Source organism: Tetrao urogallus, assembly GCF_951394365.1.
Source record: "Tetrao urogallus genome assembly, chromosome: 2".
Lineage (NCBI taxonomy): Eukaryota > Metazoa > Chordata > Aves > Galliformes > Phasianidae > Tetrao > Tetrao urogallus.
In genome coordinates this window covers 9,711,647-9,725,944 of record NC_136814.1, presented here as the reverse complement: position 1 = coordinate 9,725,944, position 14,298 = coordinate 9,711,647, and the positions used below count along the sequence as shown (strand labels likewise).

Below are 14,298 nucleotides of genomic sequence, written 5' to 3'. Positions count from 1 at the left end.
GAGGGGTTGGGGAGGCGAGATCCTACCTAAGGAAGAGAGGCTGCAGCTCCTCAGAGAGCAAGGCTCTCTGTTGATGTGCTGATGTTTATGATCGTGTCCCAGTGCAATGACATGCCTTGTTTCTGCTGGTGCTCCCAGCTCTCCAAGTGACTGAGCCAGACCCCAAGAGGGAGAGCAAGCACAGAATGCCCGTGTGAAACCCTGTGCCTTGTGTCTGTCCTGCTTGTGTGAGTCTAAATGGAGCCAAAACAAAAACAACTTTTATTTTAGCAAAGGCTTATGTTCTCTATTTTAAGCCGGTAAACATCGCAATGGACTGAATCAGGAGCCACTTTTAGTTCCTGCTGCCCACTACCTTTCCTCCTTGGCACCCACCTGGGCTAGATGGAATGCCATTCCTGCTCTCCCAACTGCTTTCAGCTCAGGGAATGATCTATTTAGTGATTTTCAGTGGATGATTTTTTTTTTTCCATATGTATTTCCTTATGAACTCTCCAAGCTCCCTGCTCTGGACAGGACAGTTCATTTTGCAAACCTTCAGCCCATATCTGGGGGCAGAACTATTCTGGAGGATGCCTCGTGCCCTAAGCAGCCAGGGATGCTTGTCCCTCCTTCCTTCTCCAGTGATCCCTGGTTTACTGTAATCACACAATTATTATGCCATTAATATGTCATATTCAGGGAAATCCACATAAACAAAGCACTAATGGTTGCCAGAAGATTGTATTCTTAGCAGCTAATGACCTGCTATTCCTCCACAGCACCACTGCCCCTTCTTTTGTTCCTGATCCATTATTTAAGCAGGAGATGACAAAATACACCTTTGCACCCAGTGCCGTTGAAGTGGAAAATCACCCCTGTGCTTGATCTTGGATTGTTGTTTGACCTCTTATTTGCTGCTGTTGGGATCTGGGGGTATTTTTGACAGGAGACAGTTCTCCCTGCTCTGCATTCTCGCTTGGGAGCATCCCTGCAACATGATGGGATGCAGTTGATGTTCTCTGCAGTGGGTAAGAAAATGCAACAGAGGCATTGCAGGGTGCAGCATGGAGGAGAGAGTGAGCTTCATAGCACTTGTGGCCAGAGCTACTCATTTTTTTGATATCTTTTTCCACTCTTTCCTGTGGATTCATTCAGTCTCTCAAACTCTTTAAGCACTGAGTGTTTCCTATAATTAATACTAGCCATTAAATTGCAGTGCTAAAAGAGAAATTATCTAATTCCAAGGAAAAACAATGAAAATTTATTACTTGTACATGAGAGAAAATGAATATGAAGCTTAGGGAGAGGAGCGCTGCAGAAGATAGAAAGGCAAGAAGAGTATTGACTTAATTCTTTTCTAGTGCAGGGCAATTTGGCTTCTAAAGTGAGTTAGATCACAATAAATTAAGTTTAGATTTCTGCACATCAGTTAAGTAATTCCTAAGACAGGACTCTAGAGCAAGGAAGAGGTGATAATATGTGAGGGAAATATTACAATTAAGACCCCATCCAGTGACCCAGAACTGATGTCCTGTCTCTAGGTGGGTGAAGCAGATGAATCAAAGTGGGCTGGCAAGTTTCAGGAGGAAATGTTGCAGGTATTGGGTGTTCACCACAGAGATGCTCCAAGTGTGCAGCTGGGCTGGGGATAGCTAGCAAACAGCATTTTCCTGACCCACAGCAGCCTTCTCACTCGAGCTTGTTGGAGCCTTTCCTGAATGGTGTGTGTCCAGCTGCTCTAAGCCTATTGGATTTAATTGACATTTAAATATATAGAGAGACATCTAACGGCCTTAAGTGCTCTGTGACCACTTTTAAAATCCATTTCTCAAATCAAGTTTGATTTCTTTTTTTAAAAAAACTAGTTTTGCTTTTCTTCCTACCATTAAAATTTAGGTGGCAGTTGTTTCAACAGAGCAAGTCCCCCCAGGCACATCATGAAATCTTTATAAACTCGAAGGCTTTGGTGGACCTTTGATGCAATCGGCTTGCTTTTCCCTCATCTTTTACACAGCAGTAAATCATGTTTTGCAAGATGCCTCAGAAAAAACATCAACAATATTTATCACCCCGTCTACATCGGTCCTCCTGAAAACCTACAGATGGTTTACGTACGTTCCTCTGCTCATAAACCTCCTGGGTGCAGTGACCTGATCATTTTAATAACTCTCTCCCAGTCTTTGAGGGCTTTCTCCTGATCCAGCTGGTAGTTCAGGGCTTTCTTTGTGTCATGCAGCAGGATAAATTCTGGAGGAACTCCAAATACAGCTGTGAGGTCAAGGGGAATAACTACCCCATACCTAAGAGGCCCTGTAGTCCCGCTCTACCACGAGTTGGGGGAGAGTCCCTTGAAGTGGGGTGCTTGTTGGGTACTGTGCTTTGGGGATGCCCTGCAGCAATGCTGGTGGTTGGCTGATGAGCAGCAGCTGGGGCTCCCTCCTCCCTGTCCTGTTAACACAGCGAGCGCACTGTCGCATGTGAGTAAAATCAATTACAGGATAAAAATCACCCGTCTCAAAAGCTTCGTTTTCACTATTAGCAGGCAAAATCTCCTTTGAGATGGTGTTAACAGAAAAAAAAAAAAAAAAAAGAAAAGAGGAGGAAAAAAAGAAAAAAAAAAAAAAAGGAGTAAAGATCAATTATTGGATAAGATCACAATTTTCTTAGGGGCTGAGCCATCTGTAAATGTTTGAATCTCTCTGCATTACGTGTTGAGATCAAAGAGCCTGTGCTGCTGGAATGATGCGATCTTATCAGCACTGTCTTGCACTCGCTGGCCTGCTGCCAAAAAAGCTTCTCTGTCCTTTTTGCTTGGCACCCCAGGAGGGCATGGCGTGGCAGGGCTGCAGCTCTGTGCGTCTGTCTGCGTTTGCTGAGACCATGCTGCTAGAGAGCGGGACCCACCAGTGGTGGGGGTGTTTGGTTAGAAATTAATCATTTCAAACTCCAAATTCTCTTTAACACGTCGCTACAGGACTGCAGGGAAAAAGAAAACAAGAAAAGAAACAAAGAAAAAAAGAACCAACAAAAAACAAAGGCTTAACTAGGCTCACTGTTAGCATCTTCCAGCGACGCCTGGCTCGGGGCTGCCCAACCTCTGGAGCGGGGCCGGGTGCTCCTTCCTGTCTCTAATGGGGCTGACTTTGTGCGCGCAGGGCTCCGAGGCGGACTGGGACGACCTGTGGGATCAGTTTGAAGAGCGGAGATACCTGAGCGCTCGGAAGTGGAAGGGCGGAGAGGACCCGTACCGGCTCCATGCCTTTAACCAGCGGGAGAGCGAGAGGATGCCCAGTGACCGTGCCGTCCGTGACACCCGCCACCACAGGTTCTGCCCACAATGCCCTCCCTGCCCTGGGATGCCAGGCACTGCGGGGGGACCACAGCTCTGCTTGGGGGGGTTAGGGCAGGGGCACGGAGAGGTGTGCGCAGCAAGGAGACGCGCTTGCCCCTAGGATGTGAGGTAGTGGCCTTAGGTTGCATACAGAAGATTCACGTTGAGTATTAAGAAAACTCTTTGCAGAAAGAACAGTGAGGCGGTGGCAGAGGCTGCACAGGGAGGTGGTGGAGTCACTGTCCCTGGAGGTGCTCAAGAACCATGGAGATGTGGCACTGAGGGACGTGGTGATTGAGTGATACTGATGGTAGGTGGATGGTTGGAGTAGGTGATATGAGAGGTCTTTTCCAACCATAATAGCTCTGTGAGCCTATGATTTAAGGGCATCCTAGGATTCACAGAGAAATCAGGAGAAGTGGCAATGGTAATGTTATTCAGTCTTCTGTATTTTCCTCATCTCCTTCAAGAAATCTTGTTATATGGGCAGATAGTAGTGTTCTGCTTCCTTGATTTGAGGATGTTAGAGGGGGATCTGGGCTTTTAGACTGGGTTTTGTTCTGGCTGGGTTGTATTCTTAAAATCAAATATTTCACTTCAATTGATTTATTGTCAGGTGTAGTAATCCTGAATCTATCAATTCAAAACATTACTTCCCATGTAAATGCATTATTCCAAGATCATGAGAAAGAAAAAACCTTTTTTTTCTCTCCAGAAAAGCAGGATAAGTTTGTGTGATATATAGCTGTAGCAGTGGGTGTGCAGGAGCACATCACTGTGATGGGCATAGCCTTTGCTGGTGCTGGGAACTCTTGTGAAGGAGGCCCTGAGATGGTGCAAATGGATGGAACAGCTGCTCAGCAACTGTTTTTCTCTACAGGGGGAGGAGTTCATGGGGGGCTGTAAGAGTCTATTGTGGAGTGAACGGGAGAGGTAAGAACTTATTGGAGCTGCTGAAAGAAATAACCCAGCATCATGGTGGTAAAAACATCTCCTTCAGCACCCAAAAATTCTCTTCAGCACTTTGGTTGAAATGCTGAAATGACAACAGCTCTCCAGCCCTCTAGTAGTCAATAGTGCTTACTTATTTATTTATTAATACTATTTGTTTTCCTAGCCCTTTTTCATAGTAAGGAGTAGAAGCTCCTTTCTCCAGAATGGGGCTAACAGCCTTGATGGACACTTATTAGAGTAGATCAGAGAGTGAGCGTGCTATTCCTGGAGAGAATTAACCCCAAGGTTATTAACCATCTGCCCTACTAAGAAAGAAGGTAGACTCAGTTGCCCCCTGGCTGCACCCCAGCCGTGGTAGCAGCCACCTTGTTCCCAGGCATGTGGAAAGAAAAGTTAAGAAAAAAGCGAGGGCACAGCATGTGGGAGGGGCTGGTGCTAATTGCATTTGCTTCCAGTTTCTTTAATGCAGTAAATGGATTCTGATTTCTTGAATACATCTGAGTGGTGCTGTAGATGTTGTACGATTAGCAAAGGGGTAGAGAGCAGTTACAGAGGAAACGGCTGCTGGAGATCTGGGAGACATGGGTGCAAAAAGGCTGATGGAGGAAGAGGGAAAGGTCCTGGCGTGGTGGCCTGGGGGAAGATGGAAATGCAGAGTGCAAAACATCCCACATAGAAGAAAATGTTTACTCAGAACACATGTGATTGAGGAGCTGTTGCAGCTGGTGCTTCAGCTGTTCATGAGGGAAGCTGCATCCTACAATGTGCCTTGCTCCAGTGCATCGCTGTGCAAAGAGCCATGCCAAGGGGCTCCCAGCTGCCATCCCCAAAGAGGCTCACGTGAGGGGCAGGAGGCCTTAGGGACACTTGTTCACCTCTAAAGCACGTCCTTGGGGTGAACAGGTCTCCTACAGTCTCTCAGCCAAGTGTTGGTGCCCAAAACAGAATGCTCTGCTCTCACACCAGGTTTTCAGGTTTTGCTTTAATTGCATTCCTGGTTATGCACCAAGCAAGCTCTTGGACCACATGAAGGGATGCCTTTCCCAAGGGAAGGGCAATGCAGCATCCTGTGATGGTTATCCCATCCCCACCAAGAGTCAAGACTAAGAAATTCCCATGCTCACAACACCAGCTTGAGCTCAGGTGCAGGTTGCACGTCTGAGCTGTGCATGCGCATTGCTTGTTGCTGGGGTAGGTGGCTGATCCCTTTAGCTGTTGTGGTCACAGGCTGCTTGGGATACCTCGCTGCCACTTCTTACCTTTAGCAGCAGTTGAGTTGCCATCATATAATTACAGAATGACTTGGGTCGGAAGGGACCCTAAAGCCCCCCTAACTGTAACCCCCGCTGTGGGCAGGGCTGCCCCCCACCAGCTCAGGCTGCCCAAGGCCCATCCAACTTGGCCTTGTGTACCTCCAGGGATGGGGCACCACAGCTCTGGGCAGCAGTGCCATGCATAGGGAGCGTATCTTAGCTTTTCAGCATGGCTCATTTCAGCATGGCTAGTTTTGGAAGTTGACAGAGAGTGTGCCTTATCTGAACCAGAAGAACTAGCCTGAGCAGGGATTTCTGCTCACTGTTGAAGTGAAGCAGATAGATAAAACTGGGGACAAGATCAACAGGTGTTGCAGCAGTGTTCTGGAGATGTAAGAACTTCCAGCAGACTTTGCTAGCAACTGGAATGTGTTTAAGTGTGCAGAGGATGTCAGCCAGCCTCAGGCATCCCCTACTGCCTGTTTTATTCTATTCCCCCTGCTTCTACTTCTGCAGCTCCAATACAGGTTCTGTAGTGTTGTCTTGAGCTGACAGAGCATGGAGGACAAAGACGGAGCCCTGCTCAATCCTGGCACAAGGCAATAATCCTCTGAATTTCTGAAGCTGCCTGAGTCCCAAGTGTTTTATGAGAGGCCATATCTTCCCGGCTGAGCTTGAATTTTACAACTGCTGGAGGGGGTATATTTGTGTGCATATGTGCATGTCTGAGAAAAAGCAAGCAGCTGCTCAAATCGAGCTGTGGTTGAGAAGAGAGCCTTGCAGGCATGCTGGCAGGTTTGGAGATTGGACACAGCATCATCTGCTGACATGGAGCGTGTTCTCACAGCCATAAACTTGATCACATGGACTTGCCCCCCATAAAAATCTTATCTTGCAGTCTGTCATATTCCCTTTGCTTGCAACAACACGTGCCGTAAGATTTTCTTGTTTTTGATGGCATGGCCTTTGATTTAATCTTTCTAAGCTCTCCTTGCACTTCTCACATTGCCCTGTTTTCCTCCAACCTTGTTGCCCACTAGTCCAAAACCATGTTGAGACGACCCAGCATTTCCTTTGATTCTCATCAGTTAGAAGTGCAGTTCCCCGTGCAGGGATATAGGTGTGTCTTGTCTTTTTAATCCCCAGAAGCTGAACATAATCTGGAGAATACAGAAATGCCTCTGTCTTTCTCGCTTGGCTTGTTTTAGAGCACAGATAAAGACCTGTGTTGTGCCTTTGCACCTGCATTTCCTGGCTGACAGGATAGAGGTGGGGTTGTGCTCTGCTCTGCTGTCCTCATTGGTACCTGAACTGAAGACCTGAAAAGCAGCTGAGTAGCTAGCATGTGCCCGAAGCTCTTTAACTCCAATCTGGATGTGTCTGAATGCAAAGGGGTATGGCGGTCTTCCTGCTTTTGTGGTTCTTTATTAGCTATCACTTATGATGTCCAAAGCCAGAACGCTGAGAATACTGAGATTTGCAGTTGTTGGCAGCTAAGCAAAGAGGGCAGCACAGGCCTTCCTTGCTATTAATCAGAAATAAGCACTTCATAAAATTGTAAAATAATTCGGCTTGGAAGAAAACCGCAGATCAGCCTCCTGGCTATGAAATCGGACCAGGTTTCTTTGCTGTTGCAGAAACCACTGTGACCTCTAGGTCTCCTGCCTGTCGTGTGGATCAGTGTTTTGCAACACAATTTAAAAACCTTGACTGCAGCACATGTAATTTGTAGCTGCCTCTGATTTGTGTAACGGGCTTTGAAGTTGCTCGAGTAGCCAGCCTTACATTACCCACGTCTGTCCTATCATGCAGACACTGCAGTCACTCACAGTCAGTGCATCTAAATGAGAGGAGGAGGTGATACACATCAAAGCACTCTTGATAAAGCTTCCTGTCCTCACTGCCTGCCGTGCAGTGACTGCACTGCACCGCAACAACTGCTCAGGCTCTGCTGTAGATGAGGCTCAAGCAAACTCAACGTAACGTCCTTGTCTCCAGTCTGTGATGCTGCCTGAAAAGGGGGAAAATATTAATTTTAGCTAATTTCCCATTCTCCTGCTTCTGTTGGATCTGGCCTGGAGGTGCTCCACAAAAGGGAAGCAGTTTGTGAGCAGCATCCCTAAATAGCATCCTGGGCTTAATCACCTTTGAGACAGTTGTAATCTAGGCAAGCCCCACTGGCATCAGAGGGAGATTATTCGGTTTCACACTGGTATCAAAGAGATCAAAACCTGCTCAGGGACATGCAGGCTTCCTGAAAACACTTTTATGTTGGTATAGCAAAATTACTCAGCATCAAGCCTTGAGTGAAGTGCTTTGAAGTACTGGAGGTTAAAGACTTATCTTCTGCTGCTGTCTCACCCAGGTGTGGGAACACCTGATGGGTCTCCTTGGGGACCTGTGGGCTGTGATTTGGGCTGGAAGCATGCAATCTTGGCCAAGAGCTGGTTATGTGTCCAGGCTCTCATCTTGGGAATGGCTGTGGCGTCACCAGTATGTGTGACAGCATCCGTGACTCTTCCTGCCCTGTTTTTGCTGTCTGGTGGAGGAGACCTGATGGTTTCTGAGACAGGCTGATGGCTTTAGGGGACAGAACTCAATGAATGCAATCATCTTTTTCAAATATCTATTTTTACTTTATATCATTTTTGAAGCTTTTTTTTTTTTCCTTTCCATTTAGTGGAAAGAAGTGTTGAGAAGGGGCTATATAAAATGTGATTTAGTGGGCTTAAGCATTGAGAAGTTCTATCTCCCCTAAGATAGCTTTAAGCAGAAATGGTACGGGGATAAGATGCTGCAGCAGGGGCAGTTAAGGGACAGGGTTGGTTATGAATTGATCACAGATACTGTAGGGAAATGGCAAATGATGATTATTCTGCAGTTGTGGATTTGAAGTCCTATTTCTCCCCTTCTTTTTCTTTCTCCTAAGCGAAAAGGTTGAGGGTGACCCTTGGGAAGGAGTTCAGAAGTGAGATAGGCTGTGTAAGGATCTGATGGAAATATACAGGCGAATGTTCTGAATGCATGAGGATGTGCTGCTTAAGGGGCTGTTACTCATTTCTTCTGGAGGGCAAAGCTAGTCATATCAGAAAGTACAGGAAAGAGCTGTGCTGGGAGAGTGAGTTATGGCTCCTGTCTGTACAGCAAGGAGAAACTGCTCCTGAGCTGCATGTTCTTGGCTAAAAGCTTTGTGTAGGATGTGGGGGATCAGCAGAGCCTGCCAGGCCCTGCAGACCCCTGCTTACAGAGCCCAGGTCCTGGCAGAGAGGAGATTCTGGGCCAACCTAGCCAACACTGAGTTATAACATGGATTTCACATCTCCTACGCCTTATGTTCATTCAAGCTGCCCCCTGTGCCAGCCCTGCATTGCTTCGCTGGATACAAAGGGTGTCAACAAGGGACAGACATTCTCCTGAGAAGAGTGGAGGAGGCACCTTTAATTTATTTGGGCTAGTATTTTGCTTGCCAAAAACTGCTGAGCAAAACAGATGAAAGCAGCTTCTGCCCCTTCCCCAAGTGATAGATTTTCTTCACCGAGGTTATTTTTGTCTTATTTCCCCATGAGGCGGCTTTGATTTTGCTTTGGAAATTCCATACCCTCCCCCACCGCTATTATATTTTGCCAAGAAAACGTGCACAAAATACTTCTGGGTCGATCGAAAGCGATTCTTCCTTTGTTCTTTTTCAATTTCTCCATTCATTCAAGAAAGGTGAAAAAATGAAGTTTGCCTCTCTGCTCTTCTTAGCAGCCTTGTGGGGAGATGATGTGCACTGAATCCTTTGATGAGGATAGCTGGGCATGCAGTGGATTGGGGATTTTCTTGTGCAGATGCTGGGGATCAAGGAGGCTGCCCCAGCACAACCCCAGCTGTAGAGCCCACAGACAAAGTGCTGGAGCTGGTGCTGATAGGCTCTTGGTTGAATCCCAGTGCCTCATTCTAAAGTGCCCCCTGTCACTAAGGGCACAGACTAGGAAGAGCAGAAGATGTACAGCCTTTGAAGCAGAGTTTTTCCCATGTTAATATTCCCCTGCGAGTTAGTGCTGAAAAGCAGCTGCGGCTTAGATGTGCTGTCAGCCCAAACTTGAGGTAGTGGCCATCCATCCATCAGTGCCACCTGTCTCTCCAGCCTCTTATCTCTCACTCAGGCCCTCAGGAAATGGATGAGCTGGTACTGCCAAGGCTAATTATTCCTCCAGACAGAAGACATGATAAAATATTAACCTTTTTCAACAACAGAGCCCTAGTTAATTAGATCCACTTCTGTGACACATTCACCCAGAGATAAAAGCTCATCTCCAGGAATCTGCCTGTGTGCAGTGATCTCTCTGTGTGTCATGATGGGAGCAGAAGGTGGGTAGAAGGAGGATGAAGACAGCTGGGAATTTAATAAAAGCCAGTGACCTGCCAGTAGCTGTGCCCTGAGGAAGAACCACTCCATTTTGATGTGAGGATGTGAGCAGCAGATCAACACAAGTGCCACTGCTTTCATCCAAGGCGTTGAAGCTCTGCGTGGAGGCAGAGCAGGGGCTGGTCAGATCTGTTCAGCTCACCTTGCTTGGGTTATGGCTACGTTGTCAGTTTGGGGACTATGTCAGTGGACAGGAGTTGGCCAGGTTGGCTGAGTAATGGTGTTTTGCTTGGTTGATTTTTTAAGAAAAATTAAAAACAGGAGTTAGCAATTTCAGGCTAAACCAAAAGTTAAGCTCTTAGGAATCTGACAGTAAAAATGCAGGAAGATGTAAGGCCTAACTGATCTGTTTTTCTCACCCAGAGAAATCATTTAGATCTCGAATGTTTTTGACGCTCTTAGTCATCTAAAAATGACAGGCTGTATTTAAAGGCAAGCAATTTCTAAAATCAGATAAAAAGAATGTGTTGGATTTCTAGGGAACAAATGATGCAGTGGAGCAGAAGCAATGCTGTGATGCGTGCTGGGTCCCCAACATCTGCAGGCGATGTCAGTGGAGAAGCAAAGTACAGCTGTGTTGCACTGGGGAGGGCTGGGAGGCCCTGGGGACTTTTTAATGGCAGGAGGTGGTGGTGGCTTCTGGTGACTCCCAGTGGGTGGGTTTTTAGCACCCATTCCTCTATGGAACACAGTGTCTCCTCCTTGACCTCCAGAAGCCTCCATCCTTATGAGGCAGAGAAAAGATCCTATATTTTTGGAGGAAAGAGAAAGCATGCCCTAGGACCACGAGTGATTTCAGAGGATGGATATTGTTTCATCACCAAGTGCTTTGGTGCTCCCAGGCTGCCATTGATCACTCCCTGCTAGAGCCTCCCTCTTCCTTTGACTGCTATAACGTATTGACTACTTGCCTTATAATTATTATGTGCCATTGATTACTTTGATAGCTTGCTCTGAGCAATTCTGACAGAATAAAGTTGTTTGTTTTAACTTTCATGCTTGTCGCAGTGTTTCTATTGACCTGATATGTTTACCTAGACTGAAATCGAAGTTGGGTATTAGCAAGCAATGGAACTAATTCTCTGAGGTTGGCTACGGTTGATAGTTCAGGCTGCAAGCAAATTCTTTCTTTTTTTCCCCAGCTAACCAGAACTATAAAGTGCTACTCCATCAAAAGCATCAAAAGCACCCTCACTACCTGCAGTGCTTGCATTAAGTCAGGGACTTCCCAACTTCTCGTGCTACACTGTCAGTAAGGGGGTTGGGGTGCACAAGGAGCTGGAAGGGAACAGAACCATGACAGCTGACCCAGACTGGCCCAGGAATGTCCCCAACCCTGTGGCATCATGCTGAGCAATAACATGAAGGGAGTTGGCCAGGGAGGCTGCCATTGCTCAGGGACCAACTGGGCATCAGTCAGATAGTGGTGGGAGTTGTATTGTTCATCACTTGCTTTGTTTATTCTTTCTGTTGTTGTTGATTTTTGATTGTTTCTCTTTCCTTTTCTTGCTTTCTTATTAAGCTGTCCTTATCTCAGCTCATGAGTTGTTTTTTTTCCCATTTTTTTCCCCCCATCCTCCTGCATGGGGAGGAAAGTAAGCAACTGGCTGTATGGTGCTGAGCCAGGTTAAATCACAATCAGTTGGAGAAACAATATAGGCCCTGAGTCAGTGTGGAGGGCCCAAGAATCCCAAAATATTCATGAGCTTCTTTGAAAATCAAGATGTACAATCTTGTTTAACTTGGTTTTGAATGCAGCTATATTATTCTCTCCTTCCATTTGAGTAGATTCTTTTTATTCTCCTCCCCTTTTCCAAAGAATAAAATCCAGTGAATTGTTAATAAATTATTAATGCATCATCTTGTCTGTCGGTTCACAAGCAAGCAGCACATCATGTGCACAGAAGGCTTTTTTTTCCTTCTTGCTTTTCTCCCTTTCTTCAAATGTAGCTGTTGGATTAATTATTTTATTATCCATCTTTCAGGGAAAAGAAAGAGAGAAAGGGAAGGAAGGAAGAAAAAGTAGGAAGGAAAGGAAGAAAACGAAAAGAGGGAGCAACTTAAAAGAAATACTAAGTGTGCACCAGCTAAATATAACACTGCTGCAACTGCCAGAAGCTACATAAGAACATCTCCTCCTTGGCCAACCTGCTCTTTGAGTTGAACTCCAGTATCTTTTGGAACTTCCTGGAGGCAGTGTGAGTGATGACCATTCAGGCAGCTCTGATTCCCTGCTAGTGCTGGTGGTTTGGTCGTACATGTTCTTCTGGGAATTTACTCTACAGCCCAAACTGGTTTGAGACACTGGCAGTGTTTTCCTGATGGTCTTCCTTAGTATTATCCCTCTGCATCTAGTTAACACATACCAAATAATTCCTTGTCAGCTCTGATGTTAACCACTACTGAATATTTATTGCAGGTTGCACTATGCGTTCTCACCCTTGCTCAAACTTTTAGCATCCTTAGTGGTCTGTTTGACTGGGGAGTTTCAAGAAGAACAAAAGTAGTTACGGGGGGTGACATGTCCTGAAGAAGGCAGCGCTGACCCCCCCCGTGTGAACACAGTTACAGTGAGCGCAACAAGCCTACAGAGTGCTGAGCTAGTTTTCATGATAAAAATATAACAAGAGAAAGCTCTTCTTGGCTTTATTCTTCACTTATGGACTGCTAGTGATTTCCAGAAGGGCTCCCATCTTTTTGGTAAGGTACAAAAGTATGTGTGAGAGCATCTTGTTTGAGATGTCAGGTCTCTGGGTTGATGTAAGAGGGTTGATGTGAGCCCCATGGCTGCAGTGTGGAGGCAAACCCAAAAAGTCTGAGGTGCATGCTGGCTAGACCATTCTCTCACATGTTTTCAAGGAGAAAAGGGGGGGTTGCACCATGTGTAGTTCATCTGCTGCTCAAAACTAATATGTAGAGAACACGTTGGAAGTGGATGGCAAGTGTCAAGGAAAAAGCACGCTCCAAATGAATGGACCAAGAAAGGCTTAGATGCAGAGTTGATCTCCAGTCATGCTGTTATCACTGGGCTGCTTGCTCTGTGTTTCCAAGACAGGCTTTGGTGTGTTGAGGGGCACTATGAGCCGATTTAAATGCAAAATGGGTTGAAATGCTCTGGAAGTTGATGTGTTTCCCCTCAGGAAAACCTCTAGGTATGCAGAGTTGGCTGTGCATTGAGTCTATGCGAGTGTTTGATAACTTGGTCAGGAGCAGGAGGGTCAAAACAAACTAAGAGAAATGTCTTCAAACAGTGTCTTTGAAGGTCTGCGAGGTGATGAGTTGACCTCAGCTGTAGCAATGCCCAAGTTTGGGATTTTGCAAGAGGTCTTTCCAGCTCCTGTGATGTAACAACTTTAATTTTGAAAGTATTTCAAATTGGAATGGGAAATAAACCTCAGAAAAGTGAAACTTATCGTTAAATGAAAGCTCAACTTCTTGGCTTCTGGGATAAAGGCAGAATAGTCTGTGTGTGTGGATGCTCTCTCTTGGGTGGTTTGAGCCCCTCCAGCTTCACTGAGCGACTACAGCTCCCACCTTGCAGGCTGCTGCACATCCCTGCTAGCACTTGCAGTGCTAACACTGCTCCCCAGTGCTGCTGCAAGACTTTAAAATTCAATTTTAAATGACTTCAGCCTGTAAGTTCATCACACTGCAAGGTTATTACTTTTTTTTTTTTTTTTGTTATTTTGTTTTTTAAGGAACAATCTTTAAAAAAAAAAAAATCTTTCAAACTTTCTTTCTTTGTTTCCTGAAAATATTGCGGGTGGGGTTTTATGCTTCTTTTTTTTTCTTGTTGGCAATTGGGTGACCTATGAAATACCACAAGCAGCACAAAACATTTATCCAGTGACAGCCTGAGGTAGCACAGGCAGTTCTTAGCAGGTTTATTTTCATTATTACAGCAATTTTAGGGCTGCATACTGCAATTTGCACTTGCAGTGAGGTATTAAATTGAAATTACCCCAGATGTAATTGTCACACAAAATAATCCTGGACATGGTGGATTTAATGCTTTTCCAAGCTGTGGTTTTTATTACCCAAGCAAGTGCCAAAAAACCACTTAAGCTGAAATCTGCTTTCTCAGGAGCCGGAATGTGTAGCTGTTGTTAAAATGGGGGGGGTGAGATGCAGGAAGAGGGCCAACGGGAGGAAACAAATGTCGTGTAATGCGGGGTGTGGAAGCAGCAGTAGCCATTGCCTACGCAGTAATGGCAGCGCAGTCATCCATCCCATCTTTGGGATGTTACAAGCCTCATTGAACAGAAGTTAGGGGCGAGCCGTAGAGCTGGTGACCAAGCTTTGGATGTGCTCGTGAATGAAGTTTTAGTGCTTTCTGCGTGCATGAGGTCTAATTGGGCTGACGCAGC

At 45.9% G+C, this 14,298-nt stretch overlaps 1 protein-coding gene across 1 annotated transcript in view; it reads left to right on the top strand.

Annotated features, from left to right (window-relative positions):
• The window catches only part of GALNT14 (polypeptide N-acetylgalactosaminyltransferase 14), a gene marked incomplete at both ends in the record, with an annotated part of 63,399 nt that overhangs the window by 19,154 nt on the left and 29,947 nt on the right, over nucleotides 1–14,298 (top strand). The window contains one exon of the mRNA XM_079532571.1: nucleotides 3,138–3,307. Coding sequence (XP_079388697.1) covers nucleotides 3,138–3,307 — 170 coding nt within the window. The remainder of the gene's footprint in view (nucleotides 1–3,137; nucleotides 3,308–14,298) is intronic.